The 18,091-nt window shown below is 39.2% G+C and overlaps 2 protein-coding genes across 4 annotated transcripts in view; one reads left to right on the top strand and one right to left on the bottom strand.

Annotated features, from left to right (window-relative positions):
* Nucleotides 1–17,988, top strand: part of MAF (MAF bZIP transcription factor) — a 245,140-nt gene extending 227,152 nt beyond the window's left edge. Inside the window, exon 3 of the mRNA XM_005300565.4 lies at nucleotides 6,880–17,988. The gene's annotated coding sequence lies outside the window, so the exon portion shown is untranslated. The remainder of the gene's footprint in view (nucleotides 1–6,879) is intronic.
* Nucleotides 6,844–18,091, bottom strand: part of WWOX (WW domain containing oxidoreductase) — a 674,139-nt gene continuing 662,891 nt past the window's right edge. For all 3 annotated transcript variants that reach the window (XM_065567632.1, XM_065567635.1, XM_005300567.4), the window contains one exon: nucleotides 6,844–8,189. Coding sequence is in view for 1 of the 3 variants with exons in the window: in XM_005300567.4 (XP_005300624.1) it covers nucleotides 8,001–8,189 (189 nt within the window). In the remaining 2 variants the exon portion in view is untranslated. The remainder of the gene's footprint in view (nucleotides 8,190–18,091) is intronic.

Genomic DNA, 18,091 nt, shown 5'->3' with positions numbered 1-18,091 from the left:
ACCTGCTGACGCGGCAGGTTCGGCCGATTGCGGCCCCCTCTCGCCGCGGTTCGCCGTCCCGGGCCAATGGGGGTGGCGGGAAGCGGCACGGGCGAGGGATGTGCTGGCGAGCCGCATGCCAAACGTTGCCGACCCCTGGTCTATATTTTCTTCTTGATGCAACGCCCTGCAGTGAAGGATTTCAGCAGGCGTCTATCCATCTGTCTGTCATATCTGGAATATACCCATCATCATATAATCCAGGCATCCCAAGTCCTTGCCTTAAACACTGCTCTATATGAGGCTATCTGAAGTAATGCATATGCACCCCAGCTGTGACTGATTCAGAATATTCTAATGCTCTTAACACAGGGGTTCTCAAACTGGGGGTCGGGACCCCTGAGGGGGTCGTGAGGTTATTACATGGGTGGGTCGCGAGCTGTCAGCCTCCATCCCCAAACCCCACTTTGCCTCCAGCAATTATAATGGTGTTAAATATACAAAAAAGTGTGTTTTAATTTATAAGGGGGTCACACTCACATAGGCCTGCTATGTGAAAGGGGTCACCAGTACAAAAGTTTGAGAACCACTGTCTTAGCACTTCCATTCAGGCTCAGTGCTGTTCCACATGGTATTCCTTTGCCCACAGGGACAGGCCTAGGTTTTGCTGGGCCGTATGCAATGAAATACATTGAGGGGCCTCATCCAGCTTTGTTCACGCTGGACACCAACCTCCCCCTCCCTTTGACTTTGCTCTCCCATAGTCTGTTAGCAAAGGTCTGCAGGCCAGGAGGCAAAAGGATGGAGACGATTCATTTTTTAGCTGATAAAGTCAGAAGAGAGGTGGTGAGTACGTGTGCGTGTGCATGGAGTGGATGGGAGAAGGGTTAAAGTCCACAGTGAGGACAGCTATTTGCACAGTTATTTGGCAATGGGGCCAGGGCAATGCAATAAAAAATCTGAGAATTTAAAATTGTAGGTCAAAGCTTCTCACAACAGTGAGTTACCGTGCCAAATGCAGGCAGTGAGATGATGGAGCAGAGGGTCCCAAGCCTAGACGCCAAGCTCACTAACCAATAACAAGTCATAGGAGGCCCACTGCCACTGGGATTCAACTCTGCGGTATGCTGCATACTTCAGCTGTCTCTCTCCATTTTTACTGGGTAACATGCTGGCTTTTGGTACTTTGGGACTTGATCTGGCTTTGTACTCAAGCCAATCAGACACGCAAAATGTGCAAAGGTTATTGAAGTGGCCAAGCCAAGTAAAACGGAAGAACCATAAAACAACTTGTCAAGTGGGCCATAGATAGAGACATCAGAACCAGGTTGAGAATTTAATTCTGCTGCAAGCTGGTTCTAGACTTGGATAGGACTATAGCAGAGGTGCGCAAACTATGGCCCGGGGACCACATGCGGCCCGCGGGACCGTCCTGCCCGGCCTCTGAGCTCCCAGCTGGGGAGGCTAGCCACTGGCCCCTCCCGCACTGTCCCTCGTCTGCTGCAGAGCCATGCTGCCACGTGGGCAGCACTCTGGGCGGTGGAGCAGTTAGGGCACAAGGCGCAGGGGGGGTTGGATGGGTCAGGAGTTCTGAGGGGGTCAGTCAGGGAGTGGGAAGTGGGAGGGGGCGGGGGCCAGGCTGTTTGGGGAGGCACAGCCTTCGCTACCTGGCCCTCCATCCAGTTTTGCAACCCCAATGTGGCCCTCGAGCCAAAAAGTTTGCCCACCCCTGGACTATCTGATGGTTAGGTATAGGGATGATGCTCTGCTCACAACGATGGGTACATGCAGTGTGAGGCTCATTTGACTGTTCAGTTGGCATAGATCTAAAGACCACTATTTTTCATTTCTCCTCCTACCCTGTTGTGTAGTGCTGTCAGACTGCTGCCACATCCCATCCCAGAGGTGGCTGAACTTCAGAAACGGCTAAAGTCAATCCTACTCATAAAACACTTTGGGATGGAAACCACTACAAAAACGTAGCTACTAGTATTTATTAACAAGTACAACGGTAGCATTCCTAGTCTGTTTTACATCTCAGAGCTCCTTGACTCCAAAAGATGTGTTCCAATAAGGCATCATGTCCTCAGCTTTCACTGTAGTTTGGGAACCCTGACTGAAAAAAAAATACATATCAAGCCAGAAACATACTTAAATTGAAGTAAAATACATACTTAAACCAGACAACAGACCTGGAATGAAAAGTGTCAGGTTTTTTTACAGTGTTTGATTAGAAACTGCAGAGAGTTGTGCCATGAAACTTGGCAAAGATTTTTAAACCAAAAAATGGACAATAAATAATAAACATACATATGGAGAAATAATGATTGTAGTGTAAATTCAGGATATATGCACACTATGAAATGCTGATAGGCTGCCATTGAAATTATGACAATGTAATCATATAGAATGTTGTCAAGACAAATACAGAGTGTGTAATGTACAGGCAATTTTTCCCCAGCCAGATATAATTATCAATACTAAAGCAAAGGGACAAAAGAAGATCAGTCTAGACTTTCTCACTTACAGGATATTGATCATTCCAATGGTAAACTAGTTAGTATAAGTGTGCTTGGCTTGAAAGGTCATGAGCTTAACCCCCTAACAAAGAGTTATTCAACCTTGACGTGTCAAATTATTGCAGTGTTGCTGGCAGGACGTTCTCTAATACAATCGCTTACCTGGCCTCAGTAGAGATTAAATGTGTCTTCTGTCCCATAAAAAAAAGCTAAGCAAACCAAGACATTGTGGCCACTGGAGAACCACTTCTGTGTTGGTTCCTGGTACTTACACGCTTTAGTTGCAGGTAGGTTTCAGGTGTACCACAGTAGTAATTCTTTCATTCCACTGGACATGGATGAAATTCTGGCTCCACTGATGGCAATGACTGTAGTGATTCACTTCAATGTGGCCAGGATTTCACCTGATCTCCGATGCACGCTTCCGGCCGGTCAGTTCTTTGGTGTCAGAGGAGGTTGCTTACTCACCTGCCTGAAGATGATCACAGCAACTGCAATCATCTATTAGTGGGTGAGTTATGTTCACATAAGAACATATTTTGCAAGCTTAGCCATTTTGCCAATTACTTTGATCAGGGATGAGTAAGAACCTAAGAACTGCCATACTGAGTGAGACCAATGGTCCATCTAGCCCAGTATCCTACTTCCAATAGTGGCTCATGCCAAATGCTTCACAGGGCATGAACAAAACAGGGCAAGCATCAAATGGGCCATCCTGTCATCCAGTCCCCACTTCTGACATTCAGAGCTTTAGGGACACGCAGAGCATGGGGTTGCATCCCTGACCATCCTGGCTAATAGCCATTGATAGATATATCCTTCATGAACTTAGCTAATTCTTTTTTTAATGCAATTATAGACTTGGCCTCATGACATCCCCAGGCAATGAGTTCCACCAGTTGACTGTGCGTTGTGGGAAGAAGTACTTCCTCTTTTTTTGTCTTACACCTGCTGCCTATTAATTTCATAGCATGACCCCCTAGCTCGTGTGTTATTTAAATGGCTAATTAACACTTCCTTATTCACTTTCTCCACACCAGTCATTATTTTATAGACTTCTATCATATCTCCAACTTAGTCATCTCTTTTCTAAAATGAACAGTCACCAGCTTTTTAATCTCTCCTCATAAGGAAGCTGTTCCATACCCCTCATCATTTTTGTTGCCCTTCTCTATAACTTTTCCCAGATCTAATATATTTTTGAGATGGAGTGACATAGTATACCAGGTGTGGGCACACCATGGATTTATATAGTGGCATTTTGATATTTATTGTCTTCTTATCAATCCCCTTCCTAATAGTTCCTAGTAGTGTGTTTGAAAACATCTGCTCAGTGTGCAGCGGCAGGCAAAAATGCAGAGAACTATCCAAGATGACATGAACATCTGTTTCTTGAATTGCAACAGCTAATTTAGTCCCCATCATTTTGTTTGTATAGTTGGGATTATGTTTTCCAATGTGCATTACTTTACACTTATCAGCACTGACTTTGGGCAACAAAACTCCAGATTAGAGACTCAATTTTGTGAGAGCCCTTTGTAACTCGTCACAGTCAGTTTTGGATTTAACTATCTTGAGTAATTTTATATTGTCTGCACCTTTACCACCTTTTCTAGATCATTTATGAATATGCAGAATAGCAGTGGTCCCAGTACAGATCCTTGGGAGAACCCTGCTATTTACCTCTCTCCACTGTGAAAACTGACTATTTATTTCTACCCTTTGTTTCCTAATCAGCCATGAGAAGACCTTCCCTCTTATCCCAGAACTGCTTAAAGAGCCTTTGCTATGGCACCTTGGCAAAGGCTTTCTGAATGTCCAAGCACACTATATCCACTGGATCACCCTTGTCCACATACTTGTTGAACTCTTAATAGAGTGGTGAGGCCTGATTTCCCTTTATTGATTCGTTCCCAACATATCATGTGATTGAAAAGGGACATGTTGACCTCAGAATGACAGAATACGACAAAGATAGAACCACACGTGAACAGTTCTTCACTATGGCAGTAGAAAGTGTTCCGGTTTATAGTCTCTTCGTTGCCCCTCCATCAGAAAATCATAGCAAATAAATTGGTACATATTTATCAATACATCTCAGAAACATTCTTTATCCCCTTTTATATGTGTTTTTATGGAGGTAAATGGAAAGTGCCTATTAACACTACCAGGTGTTTGCAAAAAGCATGCTGGCTGGTTTCCAAAAATATAAGTAACACCATCTATTTTTCTTTATTCAGTCCTTTTTTTGTTTTGCTGGCATAATACGAGTTAAGGTCTATAGAGTTTGCTTTTGTATTCGACCTAAGAGCACTTGTCTGCAAATATTACTCCCTAACAGATTGATTCCAGTGTTCATTACAATTAGTTAAGTATACATCAATTTCAGTAAATCATCTGGAAAAAAATATAACCTGGTCAATAAATAAAGCTGAATGCAACTGCACCAAAATTTATACCAGCGTACAGTACAATTTTCAAAGCCAATGGCTTAGAATTATCTATGCCATGAATCATTCATCAACATGGAGATCATGTTTTTTGCTCCTTTTGCATCTCCCTTGCATCTTCTTTATGTGCTGCTAGCCAGCCTGTTTATAAGTGTGCGTGTGTGTAGGGTTGGAAGGGACCTTGAGAGGTCATCAAGTCCAGTGCCCTGCACTGATGTTCTGCCACTGGGGGCCAACAGAATGCCCTTTGCTTGAGGAAAAACAAAAAGGAAGTTTATTTTTACATGGGCTTGCTTTGCTCAGAAAACAGAGAGGAAAAAACGTTGACATCCAAATTCTGGACACAGTAACATATTAGTGTCACTAAGCATTTGTTAACCATAGGCATAGGAGTCAGATGAACTTGTTCAGCAGAGTAAATGCATGGCAGTGCCTTCATACTGATGACAGATATAGCTGTCTGTGAGATTAAAACAGGCTTTTCTCTCCAATGTGGACCACTACATAGAGGTAAAACAGATATCCTTTGAAGGAAGGCAATCTTTCTGAGTACCAAATTCTCATAAAAGCATACAATATTTCAGCAGTGAAGAACGACAGGGTGTGCATTATTAGTTATTAATGTCTGCCTAAGTGGGAGTGTAAGGCCCAAGGCCTTAGGAAGAATATCAGTGCACTCAGTAATGTTTAATTACACCTCATAACTTACCCAGAAATGTCATCCTATGACACAGTGTTTCTCTGTTGTCTTAGTTCTGTTAGTATTCTATTGGATTGCTCTTTTTTGCCAGGAACTAGAAAGCCAATGCAATTGTTAGGATAGTATATGACGGAAGCTACATAGTTTCTATTCCCCTGATAAGTAGCCGTCCATTTTAATAATGGTTTTGACCCTCTCCCGAACTCAATTTTTCCAAAACTAAACCCATCTCCCGGAAAATTTTCAGGCATGATTTAATGCTAGGGTTTAATTTATGTGAAAAATTTGATGCAAACCGGACAAGGCATTTGGGAAATATGAAGCATTAACAACAGGAGGTGATCACACGTTTAGAGTATGTTCCTCATGTTTGTTCTGGCTCACAAAACTCCTAGAAACACCCAACTTATGGTGGGATTGATGCCTTCAAATAGTTTGTGGGGAAGGGGTAGAAGTATTTATTTACTGAAAGCCATTTCCATGTATTTTGTGGATTATGCAGGGTTTATAAATACTGCATGACCTCAATATGGAGTTCCTATACTCTGCATGGCCCTTTTGAGATGGTCATGACATAGGTAGAGAAACAGTCAAGAACCATCAGTTCTTCTGGGACCAGTCTGGGAAATGAAGGAAGGCAATGATATGGGGGCTGGAGAACTGGTCTGGGGATGAAGCTGAGCTGGCCAAATACCACTGGGAAAGTATGGTTGCTGCCACACCCTTTGAAAAGGTGTGCCATCTGCTTCCCCATATAGGGCCAGCTCTGCTGGTTGGTGTAGAAGGCGGGCAATACCCCCATTTTCAGCTCCCCATGTCTACAGCTGGTGCTAGGCTTGTTCTCAGGGAATGTAATCAGCGCCTGTATGTGGGAACAAAAGGGGGGGGCACCTCTAATGCCCTCTCTAGCCCTTGTGCAGTGCTGCAATGTTTTAGTCTTCTATATCCTGGACTGGATAACACAAGCTGAAAATAAAAGCACTCAAAACAAAGTGTATTATTATTATTATTATTAAAATGGGCATTTATTATGAGGGGAGGATACTAGGCTATTTATTTCTGACCAGTGTGCTGTTAGGTTTTAACACACATCCACCAGCTAATCAAACCTAAGCACTTCATGAATACAGAGGAGGAAACTCATAGAAGACAGAACAATTATCAATAACATGAATAATAATAGAGTGAACTAAGGTTCTATTTACAATCTTTATTTCTGTTTTGTTTATAGAAAAATGATGCTGGAATGCTGATGGCTTAAGACAACTTTTTGGCATGAAGACAGCTACAAAGCACAAAAAACAAAATATGAACTCAGAAAGAAACAAGAAAAAAAACAGCGTTTTCATGGCATCGACAAGAAGCTCTTTATTTTTCCTCAAGTTTTCTTTTCTAAAAAAAATGGAACTAAAACATTTGCAGAAACAAGACAAACTTTCTCTTCAGGTGACAATATTCAAGCATGTTCTTTTACTAAATTTAAATTGAAAGAAAAAAAGAAATTTTGAACAGGATGCAGTATTTGGAGAACTGTGAACCTTCAAAGACAACAAAACAAACTCTTTAAAACTGTGAACCAAGAAATGGAAGGAACAACTTTTAAACCCCTGATTACACCCTGTGTGTTCTGAAGGAGACAACATCATCTTTTCCTAAAGCAACAATATTTAGGGAATGGTTTGGAACGTACCTTTTATCATAATCTTTTAAGGAAAACCTGCATATTTAATAATTAGCAGTGGAGTAAATCTGACTTTACCATTTCTGTTCAAATGTCTTCTTGCACCTTCCTTTTCTAGACAGCACAGTTATATTTGCAGCCAGCGGCCAAAGGCAGGGAAGCTTGCTTTCTTTATTACTATTCATTTTGTTTTTTATTTGCCACACCCAATAAAAACTTAGTAGGGAAAAGAATAAACAGTGCTATCATCTCCTGACCTAACAGCAAATAATTACCACAATATAGAGGAAATCCCATGTTATTTTTGGGCTATCCATGTAGCCATTAATCAAAGCATCAAAAAATATACTTTGCATTGCTCTTCTAAAATAACTCAAAAGATGCCTCCTTGAATTACACTTTGAACGGGCTATAACCAAAAGAAAGAGAACCAAGACTAACTAAACCCCAGAAAGCGATATTGTCCCTTTAACCCACAGTATTCCCAACTTCCCATTAGTACTTAGCATTTTTCACTATGTTGTGACTGATATTATTTCATTTAACACTAGCTAATCTGTATCGGAGGTATATGGAAACCCTCGAGATGATAAGATTGGAAAGGCTCCAGAGCTGGCAGTTTTCTAGCGTGCACATACTCTGTGTGTTTTGATCCTTACAAAAGCTCCCTGTTATTTGGACTGCCTGCCAATTCGTTCTTGGATCAGTCTCTCGCTTAGCTCCCACAAGGCTGCAGCCGTCACTTCATTCTGGGCCTCTTGTGATGGCAAACAGCGACAGCAGTTGTTGAAGTACATTCCTCCCAGGCCCTCCAGCTCTGGAGCGGTGGCACAGTAGACAGTTGTGGCAGCTCCTTGTTGCTAGAATTAAAAAAAAAATACATATTATAGTTCTAATTTAGACTGTGGTCCTATGAAGCCATGTGTCTTATTAAAATACCAATAAAAAGCATTGCAACTCACAGGTAACTCACAGCATGACAGTGTTAAGGGTATTGGATGGAAGTGTTAAAGACACTACATTACTATCTGGAACCCAATTTGAATACACCTTGGTGACCTTGTTTCTTTTTTTTTGCACCTCTTAAAGCAAACTCAAAATACAAGATCTATTCCATCTTTACTCAGACAAAACACTCTGCAACTTCAGTGAGAATCTTGCCTGAGTAAGAACTTCAGGATCTGGCCAGCTGGGATTATGTGAAACAAACACAAAGATTTAAAAGCAACACACACGTCCTGTAAAACCTTCCTGATTTTCCTTTAGAACAAAAAAAAAAAAAACAACTTACCAAACTACTTAATACCCCCCACTTCCTAGTTTTGATAAGCAATGCAGACTGACATATTTTATATCTTTAAAATCTCTTGTACAATATTAACCCGGACATTCCAATTAAGGCCTATCATGTAAAGTGCTAATGGGATCTGTGCCCAAACTGTCCATATATCTTTGGTCAACAATTTTACTGTGGCAGCTGTCACCACTGCTGTGTGAGAATGTTTATCTACTGCGCACAGAGAGTGTAGTTCTTAATTTGCAGAGATTCAGTGCTTTCCAGTGGTTTTGCCATCCTTCTAAGACCTACTTCTAGCATCTTATAAATCACTAAGAAATATAACAAATAGATTAGAGCTGTGGAGGCAGCTTTTTTTTATTATTCAAAAATCTAAGCTCCAATGAGGAAAATTGATCGCTTTGAATTTTTCTGATGGAAAGCTGAGGGATTAACAGTTGAGGCCATAACTTTTTAGTGAGTGTGTATGTGCATGTGGTGGGATATTGCATCATCGGGATTGGCAAAGCTCTGTCAGAAAAGCTGTAAAGAGGGCAAGAAACCACTTTGCTTTGCCAGCTATAATTAGAAATAGGGTGACCAGATGTCCCGATTTTATAGGGACAGTCCCGATTTTTGGGTCTTTTTCTTATATAGGCTCCTATTACCCCCCACCCACGTCCCGATTTTTCACACTTGCTGTCTGGTCACCCTAATTAGAAATAATAGGATGGAGCTCATCGCGAAACACCATGTGCGCAGCTCTAATTTAAAAACAATACAGTTTGTCCAGCATCTTGTGATTATTTATGTACATCATAGTCCTTTATGTGGCAATTAATTAAGAATCAGAATACAGAGGCTATTGAGTATGATAGAAAAGGTAACTAAAGAGAAAATAGATGTTACTGAAATGAGATTTGATAGGGGGCAAGAATGGGCTTCCCTCTCTTTTCCTCCCAATTATTTTCTTCTCTCGGTTCCAATGGTTATAACTGTGGCATCTCACAATGCTACTATCAAATCAGCCAGTGGTGGAGTGGCAACCAAACCACATATTTAATGTTCTCATCTTTCAATGGCAGCTTTGAGTCTAAAAGGCTTGAATTCTCCTCAAGTTGGGTTTCTCCTTTGTTCTCAAATTATGTAGCATGGCAAAGAAAGGCATATTAAATTGTTTTTAGGGTCCATATTCTTCACTCAAAATGGAAATAAGCTGAGAATGAGGACTTAGAAAGGGTCTGTTGGAAAACACCAATATTGACTGGTACAATGAGGAACAATAAGATCGTTATTTCTGGACCAAAAAAACCTTTTCAGGTTAAATTGCTAAATATTAAAATGGTTTTATTAAACCAAATCATTTATTTGAGGAAACAATGCCTTTATGAATGTGTTTGGTAGAATCCAGTAGCAAAAATACCTACCACAATGTAATATGGTTCTACAGCAATTACAATAAAAGTAATATAATTTATAGATAATTATAGGCTCTCTGTAGAGTTGCACAGCCTAGGTATGATCATTCTATCCAATTGCATAGAGTGGTTCAAAACACCCATAGAAAGTGATCGTTTTTGTATTCAATCCCATAGGATTTTTTCATAAGAGTCAAATAAAACGTATGTGCTCAATGCCAAAGACTAATCACTATACTGTGGCTGAAAAGCTGCTTTCTAGCTAGCTCAGGCTAGATTCAGTCAGAAATGAGCTCATTCATAAACTGGAAGTTTATGGTTTTTAACTCACTTTTTAACAAAATCTTCAGTAGTTAATAGGGGCCAAATATCCCATAATGTAACTGGTAGATACCAATTCAGGGTCTGATCCTGTAAACCTGACACAAGCTAAGCTCCAAGTGAACACAACATGAGTGCTGGTGCACGGGCATCTTTATTTAAAGTGAAGATAAAGGACATGCAGCTGGAAGACTCCAATATTTTACCATTTCAAGCTTCCATTGTTTCCTACTATGAACAATGTGCCATTTGTTTTTGGGTCAAGTGCTACTTCACCAACTTCTAAATGTTGTGCTCATTATGTGGGCTGTTCTGGAGAAATGAGCACAGCAGCTTTATCGTCCAGAGAACAATACTTTTTTTTGTCCTTAAGAAGGGAAGTTAAATTATATTTATCCCACAGAAGCAAACAACGTGGTGGGTGAAACTAATAATATTTAGCATTGACATCTTCAGAGCAACGCACTAACACTAAGTAATTAAAGCTCAGAACGTCCCTACAGGCACACCTGTATTACTGTCCACATTTCAACAGGTGGGGAAACAGAGACACGCTCCAGATCTACATTGCAATTAAACACCTATGGCTGGCTCATGTTAGCTGGCTTGGGCTATGGTGCTGTTCAATTGTGGTGTAGATGTTCGGGCTTGGGCTGGAGCCTGGGCTCTGGGATCCATGGGGAGGCAGGGGCCCAAACATCTATACCGCAATTAAACAGCCCCATAGCTCGAGTCAGATGACATGGGTGTTTAATTGCAGTGTGGACATATGCACAGAGGCCTAGCCCAAAGCTACAGACGGAGCCAGTGTCAAAAAAGTGATTTCAACTAATGAGTTCCTGGCTCTTTGTCTTGTGCTCAGGCCACTAGACCATGCTGCCCTACTGAGTGAGAAGGCCTTGAGGGGACAAAGTATCCCTTTAAATCCAACGGGAACCCAAAGTGCTTTAGGAAGGGTTTATAAAGCAGAGCCCTCAAAATGCCAACACAGCCACACATATTTAAACGGATTGAGAGGACACTTTTTCCTCAGCAAACATTGTTTATCCTTCATCAACACAGTCATTTGAGTGACACCTTTATATGGTAAGCCATTATATGACAGTTTAATAACAAGTTTTAATTTTTTGCTCATCAGCTTTCCGGTTCACATATCATCAGCATAAGACAAAACAGGATGTCAGGGAATCTAATTAGAAAACAATTCCATACTGCTGATACAAGATGAAACATTCTTAAACTGCTAAAAAGAGCACTTTAATCACCGTTGAATGACTTTCAATGCCAAAGCGGTTTGTGCCATGTCAGTACATAATTTGAAACAGATTAAAGTACCATATAAAAGAATTAATGTTAACAACTCCATTAAAAAAGTCTTAAACAATGAGCTTGTCAATTGTCACAAACGTCCATGATCTATTGTGATTTAAAAAGAAAACTTATAAACAATGATAGAAGGTCTGGGCAACCTAAACACTTTTTTTTTTTAATCAGAACACTGTCAGTTGTATGTGGTGCTAATCACCAAAGCTGGGGGGTCAACCATCTTTAACCTGTAACAAAGGCAGTGAGTTAGAATGATGAATACACAGGAGAAAGAATTTCTGAGAAGCCCAGTTGAATCTTTAATCATGCCTGAATGCCATTTCCGATCCAGTCAAACATTTGAAAGCTGCCAGGCTAGTCCCATGCCATCAATCTTTATAGTGTATATAAAATTACCCAGGAATCTTGTTTTGGCTTAAGTTAAAGAGTGTCTTGGTAATAAGGGTTCATCATTCTCTTTCACAAATCATTTGTCAGATTTGCAGTACAATCTTAAACTACAGCAGGGTGGGATTTATAAAGCAGTTTCTGTTTATTTATACTTGAGCCTCAAAGATCTAAATTATCCATCCTTCCAAAATCCTTTGTTGGGATAAAAATGTTAAGTAGCTACGAGTTCGTAGGCATTTATTTGCTAACTGCTAGCTATCAATTTGTAGCTGATGGCACTGAATACAAATGCAAATAGAGTATCTTAATGGTAAAATAAAAGGAGTTCTTGATAGACAGAATATGGTTAAAAAACTCATTAATATATGTAATTCACCCATTAGTATTCTAACTTACTATTTATGTTCCTGATAAGAAAACATAGTATACAGTTAATGTTTAGTTTTCAGATTTGTCTATTTTCATGTTTATTTCCTAAAAGAGTCCTGTTCTGAAGCAGATTTAAAAATGAAGCATATAAATAAAAGAAACAAAAGTCATAACGTACCCATATATTCATCAACCACAAATGAATAGGCACCATTCTAAATAGTATTAATGGCATACCAATAGCACTGAACATTGCAAAGCAAGGGAGATGGAATCAACTTATTTGAAAAATATTTGATTTTTTTTTTAATGAACAATTAAGAGTAAGAGTTTGTATGCAAATATCCTAAGGGCAAGTGTGACATTGAAAGGTGGTCACTGGAAACATGTGAATTCAAAATTATAAGAGAGGCAAATACTTGTGACAAGATCCAAATTCAAAGCAAGCAGCTCTGATAAAATGAAAAGGCAAGTGCTTCCTTAAAACTGTTCAAGCTTTCCTTGTTATTCATCTCAGGTCTATTAGGCAAAGCAAACACTTTCGAGATGCAAAAAACAGCAGATTAATACAGCTGCATTGTGAACATGCCACCTAGACTGGAATAATTTATTATACAGCAGTGGAGAGATGAAGTAATAAGCACATATTCCACATCATGGAATAAATGGTACTTTTCATGCCCTCTCCATGCCTCTGAATAATACACTTACAATGGAGCTTAAAGTCACTCTGGTAGATGGTGGAAACATGTTTTGTAGTTTATCTGTTGGTATCTCTGCTCTGGGTAATTACTGATTCCATAGGAAAGGTCTATTGTATAAGTCCTAGTTGGAAAACAACGTGTAGGGAGATCACCTCCCGAATGATCAATTTCACATTTTCTAAAGCGGACTCTAAAACTGCTGTTACAATTGTATACACATATAGCCATCTCTTCAGCTCAGGTAAACCAGTAGCTGAGAATGTGGCCAATCATTTCTTTACAACCCTGGTTCTGCACATGCAAACTAGGTCCAACTACATGATGTATTCCTGGAAACATACATGCCAACCCAGACTGCCTGCCTGCACAAAAGCATGCTGCAGATGGTTGGGAATGTAATGTTTGCAATTGCAACTTCAAAGAAGAGGCTTTGTGGCTCAAGTCACAAAATTTGAATCTAGGTTTGAATTTCTAGTAACCCCAAAGTGAAGGATGTCCAGAACTTGGATTTTAGCTCACGTTCCTCTCAATATACACCCATTCCCTTCTCTAGTTACCACATTAAAAATGTTCAAAATAGTAAGTATGAATTGGTATTCATTTTGTATGATTCACAAGTCCATGTGGGCATAGCCTAAAACAACCAATGGACACAGCAACAGATGTCTCTATAAACATTAGCAATTATAAATCATTACTCCTCATCAGCAATTCATTCGGCCTACAGGATTTCCCAATGTCCTGAAGCACCTTTAAAGGCCAATCTTGAGAGTTTCTGAGTGGCATCAGCTGCTGTGGAAGCCAGTGGGAAATGAGGGAACTTAGCCTAGGACCTTATTTGCTAAGGCCTCCTTATTAGATGACAAGATTAATTAGCCTCCTGGGGTAAAAATCAAAACCAATCAAAATAAACTTTTAAGAATACTATTACAAGTAATAAATTTCTCTTTCAAATGCATGTTGTTGCTGCCAAAGGGTAGTGGGTATGGTGTTCAGATGGTTTTCTCTTGTACAATGCAGTGTACAGTTTTTAATCTCATACATGGCATTATATCAGAACTGCTTACCTCTGTCTACAGTACTCCAACCCATAGCACTCCCCAAATGACACTGTTGGCCTGAGAATATATGTATTAATGTAAAATAAGAAAATAGGACTCCCGGGTTGTTTCTTCACTAGAGAAATGTGAAGTAGAGACTTGGGTGAATATGGTAAATTGAAACCATATCTGTAATCAAAAAATGCCACTTCTGAACTGCCAGGTCTGATTGAATGACAAATAAGAATCACTTCACTCAAGGTGCTACCTATACCCAACAGACAGCAAGAAAACCTGACCTGAACTGGCTCTGAAATTACAACCTTTTCAAAGGTTTTATTGAACCACATCAAAACCAGAGAAATTGCTGCAATCTCTTTTTCCTCAGAAAACTTCTGTATCAACCAGTGTAGTCTCTTAAAAGACAATACAATACTTAAACTAAAATCTATAAGATTTGCTTATTTATTCTGATCCATTCCTTTTCAATTAATTCTCCAAAATATTTTACAACAAAGACTCAAAATAGAAAGGCTTCTGTACTTGCAAAATATTTCCTAGTTGGTTTCAAGTGGTAACTTTACACACAGTCGCTAAGACCTCTGCACACTTTACATATATTATAGCAGATAAATACTTTATATTCCCTGAGTAGGAAAACTGCAGCAGTTCACAAAAGAGGATTTGTTTTCTACTGCTGAGGCATTAAGGCCGAGTGATTATTTCAATAGTATTCAGTATATACAGTTATATTTAAACTACACTCTAGGTTTTAACTTTGCAAAAGAAAATGTTTCCATTGCAATAAATGTATTTTGATAATGGCACTTTGGTGTTTGTGTTATGCAAGTTAATATGATATTAATAATATCAATGAATTGTTTTTAAAAACTACATACTTCCAACATCCTGGGTCAAACAAAGATTGCCTACCCTTATTCCATAGCAAAATACAGCACTGGACTGAAAGTCAGGAAACCCAGGCTGTATTCCTGACCTTGACACTAACTCATTGTGTGAACTTGGGCAAGTCACGTAATCTGCGTGCACCTCAGTTTCCCCAGCTGTAAAATGGGGGGAGTAATATTACTTACCCACCTCACAGGGCTGTTGTGAGGACTAATTCGTGTCTGTAAAGTGCTTTGAAATCTTTGGATGAAAAGCACTAAGTGTAAAGTATTATATTATAAACTATTATTAAAGTGCTTAGAAGATGTAGAACCAGGTTGGCAAAATATCTGATAAAAGACATGTTTAACATACACATTTTTCTTTATTGTAGAAACCCCACCGTTCCGCAGTATGAAATCCTAAATCCTTTGCAACATTGGGCCCTATTCTGATCTCACTCACACCGGAAGGGTCTTTTGCCCAACTCAAATGGAAAAGGGAGCTTAGCAATGCTCTCCCTCATACAAATTTGTGTGTCTCCTGAGAAACTTGTCAGATGAAGTACAGGTGAGCATCCCAAAAGTAGATGACAGAAAAGGAAACAGCACAAAGGAGGATGTTCGATGGGTTCACTGTTCCATCACCTTTGCATATATTACAAGGGGCCAAGTTACCTATTTCCCAAAATGTATCTCTTCCTCTTTCTAAATATCTTACTAAAGTGGGTGATCTGTTTCTGAAAACCATTTCCTTGACCTTTAACTACTCTTTGAAGGGAGACAATGTGAGATTGTACAACCAGCATTTAAACAGCAGCAGTACTTTAGGGCTTGCTGATTTGGCATTTTAACAGGGCTCAGCCTTTCACAGTGATCAAGCCTGCTTAATTTTTGTCTCCAAAATACTAGGCAATGTTTTCACTTTATTTTTTGTAAATTATTATTCCACCCCACTGATGACTATGGACATGATGATTGTTCCTCCCTGTCTCTTATTGCTGTATCATAGCTCTTAGCAGCAGTGTACTACTTCATATTGTTCCCTATTCTTGGGATTTGAGAGTTACTGTCGGAGAACTAGCATTGTTTGTTTCATTCCATTTTGGGGCAGGGACAAGCTTAGGTTGACCTTGGTACATTCATATCCAAAAAGTTTACTCCTTGTTCCATTTCCCAAAAGTGTCCATTGGCACTCAGGGCAAAGTGCCAAAGAGCTGTCACTCTTGGGCATCAAAGGCAGCAATATCAGGAGTAGATTGTGTTGGTAAAACTCCCTTCCCCTGTTTTCTGAGCTTTTGGAATCTATACCATCTCCCCATGTAAGGAATACATCGCACAAAACATTCAATTGGTCAAAAAGGGAATCCCAAGAACATATTGGAAATCACACTGAAATATACAGCCAGATATTAATGGGCAAACATGTATTTGACACACAGGTTAGAGTTCTTGTCAGTAACACATGTAACTTACCACAAAGAAAAATCAGATACACTGCTGTAACTAAAACATTCAGAATAGGGTCCATTGATGCTCAGATATATGTGACTGCTCAAAACTAATTGGAAATGAAGAAGAATTTGTTGACACGTGGTTTCAATTAATAATTTATGTTGACTTGAACTGTTTTAAGTTTTTGCTGTACCTAACATTAATTATATATATATACACTTTATATAAATGTACGTATACATACAATCCTGTATATGCTGTATATATTTATATAGCCTTTTAATACTATTACTAGTGAGAATTAAGACCTTTTTCATGCACAGTATTGCAAAGAATGTCATCGACGTACAGAAGAAACCAACAATTGGCTTCCTCTCTTATTTTGTACAGAATCATTTTAGCCTGAATATGATTTCAGCTGAGAGAGAGAAAAAAACAAACAGCAATATGCTTTTTGAGCAAGTGACCTTTCTGGACAAGTATGTAAAAAGCTGTTTGTTTAGGTTTTAACGACAAGGACTGATTTTTGTCTGTTGATATACATATATACAGCTTGGCACTAAAATGCATTGAAAAAAACCACAGGGTGTTATGATGGGGACATATCATGATTAGAAATTAACTACTAACTGTCTTCCAGAAACTAATTAAGGGAATGTATTTTGCAATAATACAGATCTAGTAAACAGGCCTCTACTGTCTAGGCTTAGCGCTATATGCCAAGCACTCCTGTATTATGTACATGTGATTTTCATAGATAGCCTGCTGTAAAGTGAGTCCTGTTAGTGCATCTTTCAGGCTCAAAGACACTGGCCTTGTTAATATTTCATTTAGTACATACTGTAGAGTCTTATTTATATTACTTCTATAATTAACGGTGATAGCTTAGGCACTGCCTTTACAAGGAGAGATCCCTGTATGTTGGTCAATGGATAATGAGAAACAATAGATATTTCATTCACCAGCAGCTTGTTGCTAGTTAGTAGGAAATTATTGTGTGTACTGTTGCTTTAATTGCCAGGGTAAATAATGCTGCCGCTGTGTTAGTGAACATTTTAAAGCACTTGATGCAAATAGAATAGAAACAAAACAAAACAAAAAATTACCTTTATTATGCTATACCTTAGCATAGAGAGTTTAAAAGGTATGTCTTAAAACATTTGCGTTCTATCATGCAAATATATCTTAATATGCATGTGCTGACTATTCTACTACTGTATTTTAGGAAATACAATTATGCTGCCTTTCTCTTCTCCTGTGTAGACTGTAAATAACTGTAGATCTTTCTCTTGTTTTCCTGTGTAAATATATGTAAATACTAACAAGCTATGCATGTTGATATTCTAGGCAATTTCAGGTACTTTTATAATCTGAAGGCATGTACTTGAACTGGTTTGTTAAAAAAAAATCAACCTTCTCAAATCCTTTAAAGCTGACTAGAAATTAAAGATTTCTTACTAGACTGGTTCCTTCAATCTCAGTTGTTTTTTGTTTTCCTTTTTCCTTCTTTGTCAACATCATCATCTATTGAGACCTGCTGTTGAGGATGCTTAGTTTAGAGCTGTTTTCTTTGAAG

This window comes from Chrysemys picta, chromosome 14, assembly GCF_011386835.1.
Source record: "Chrysemys picta bellii isolate R12L10 chromosome 14, ASM1138683v2, whole genome shotgun sequence".
In the NCBI taxonomy this organism is placed as follows: domain Eukaryota; kingdom Metazoa; phylum Chordata; order Testudines; family Emydidae; genus Chrysemys; species Chrysemys picta.
The sequence above is the reverse complement of the archived record's forward strand: the minus strand, read 5'-3'. Positions and strand labels throughout refer to the sequence as shown.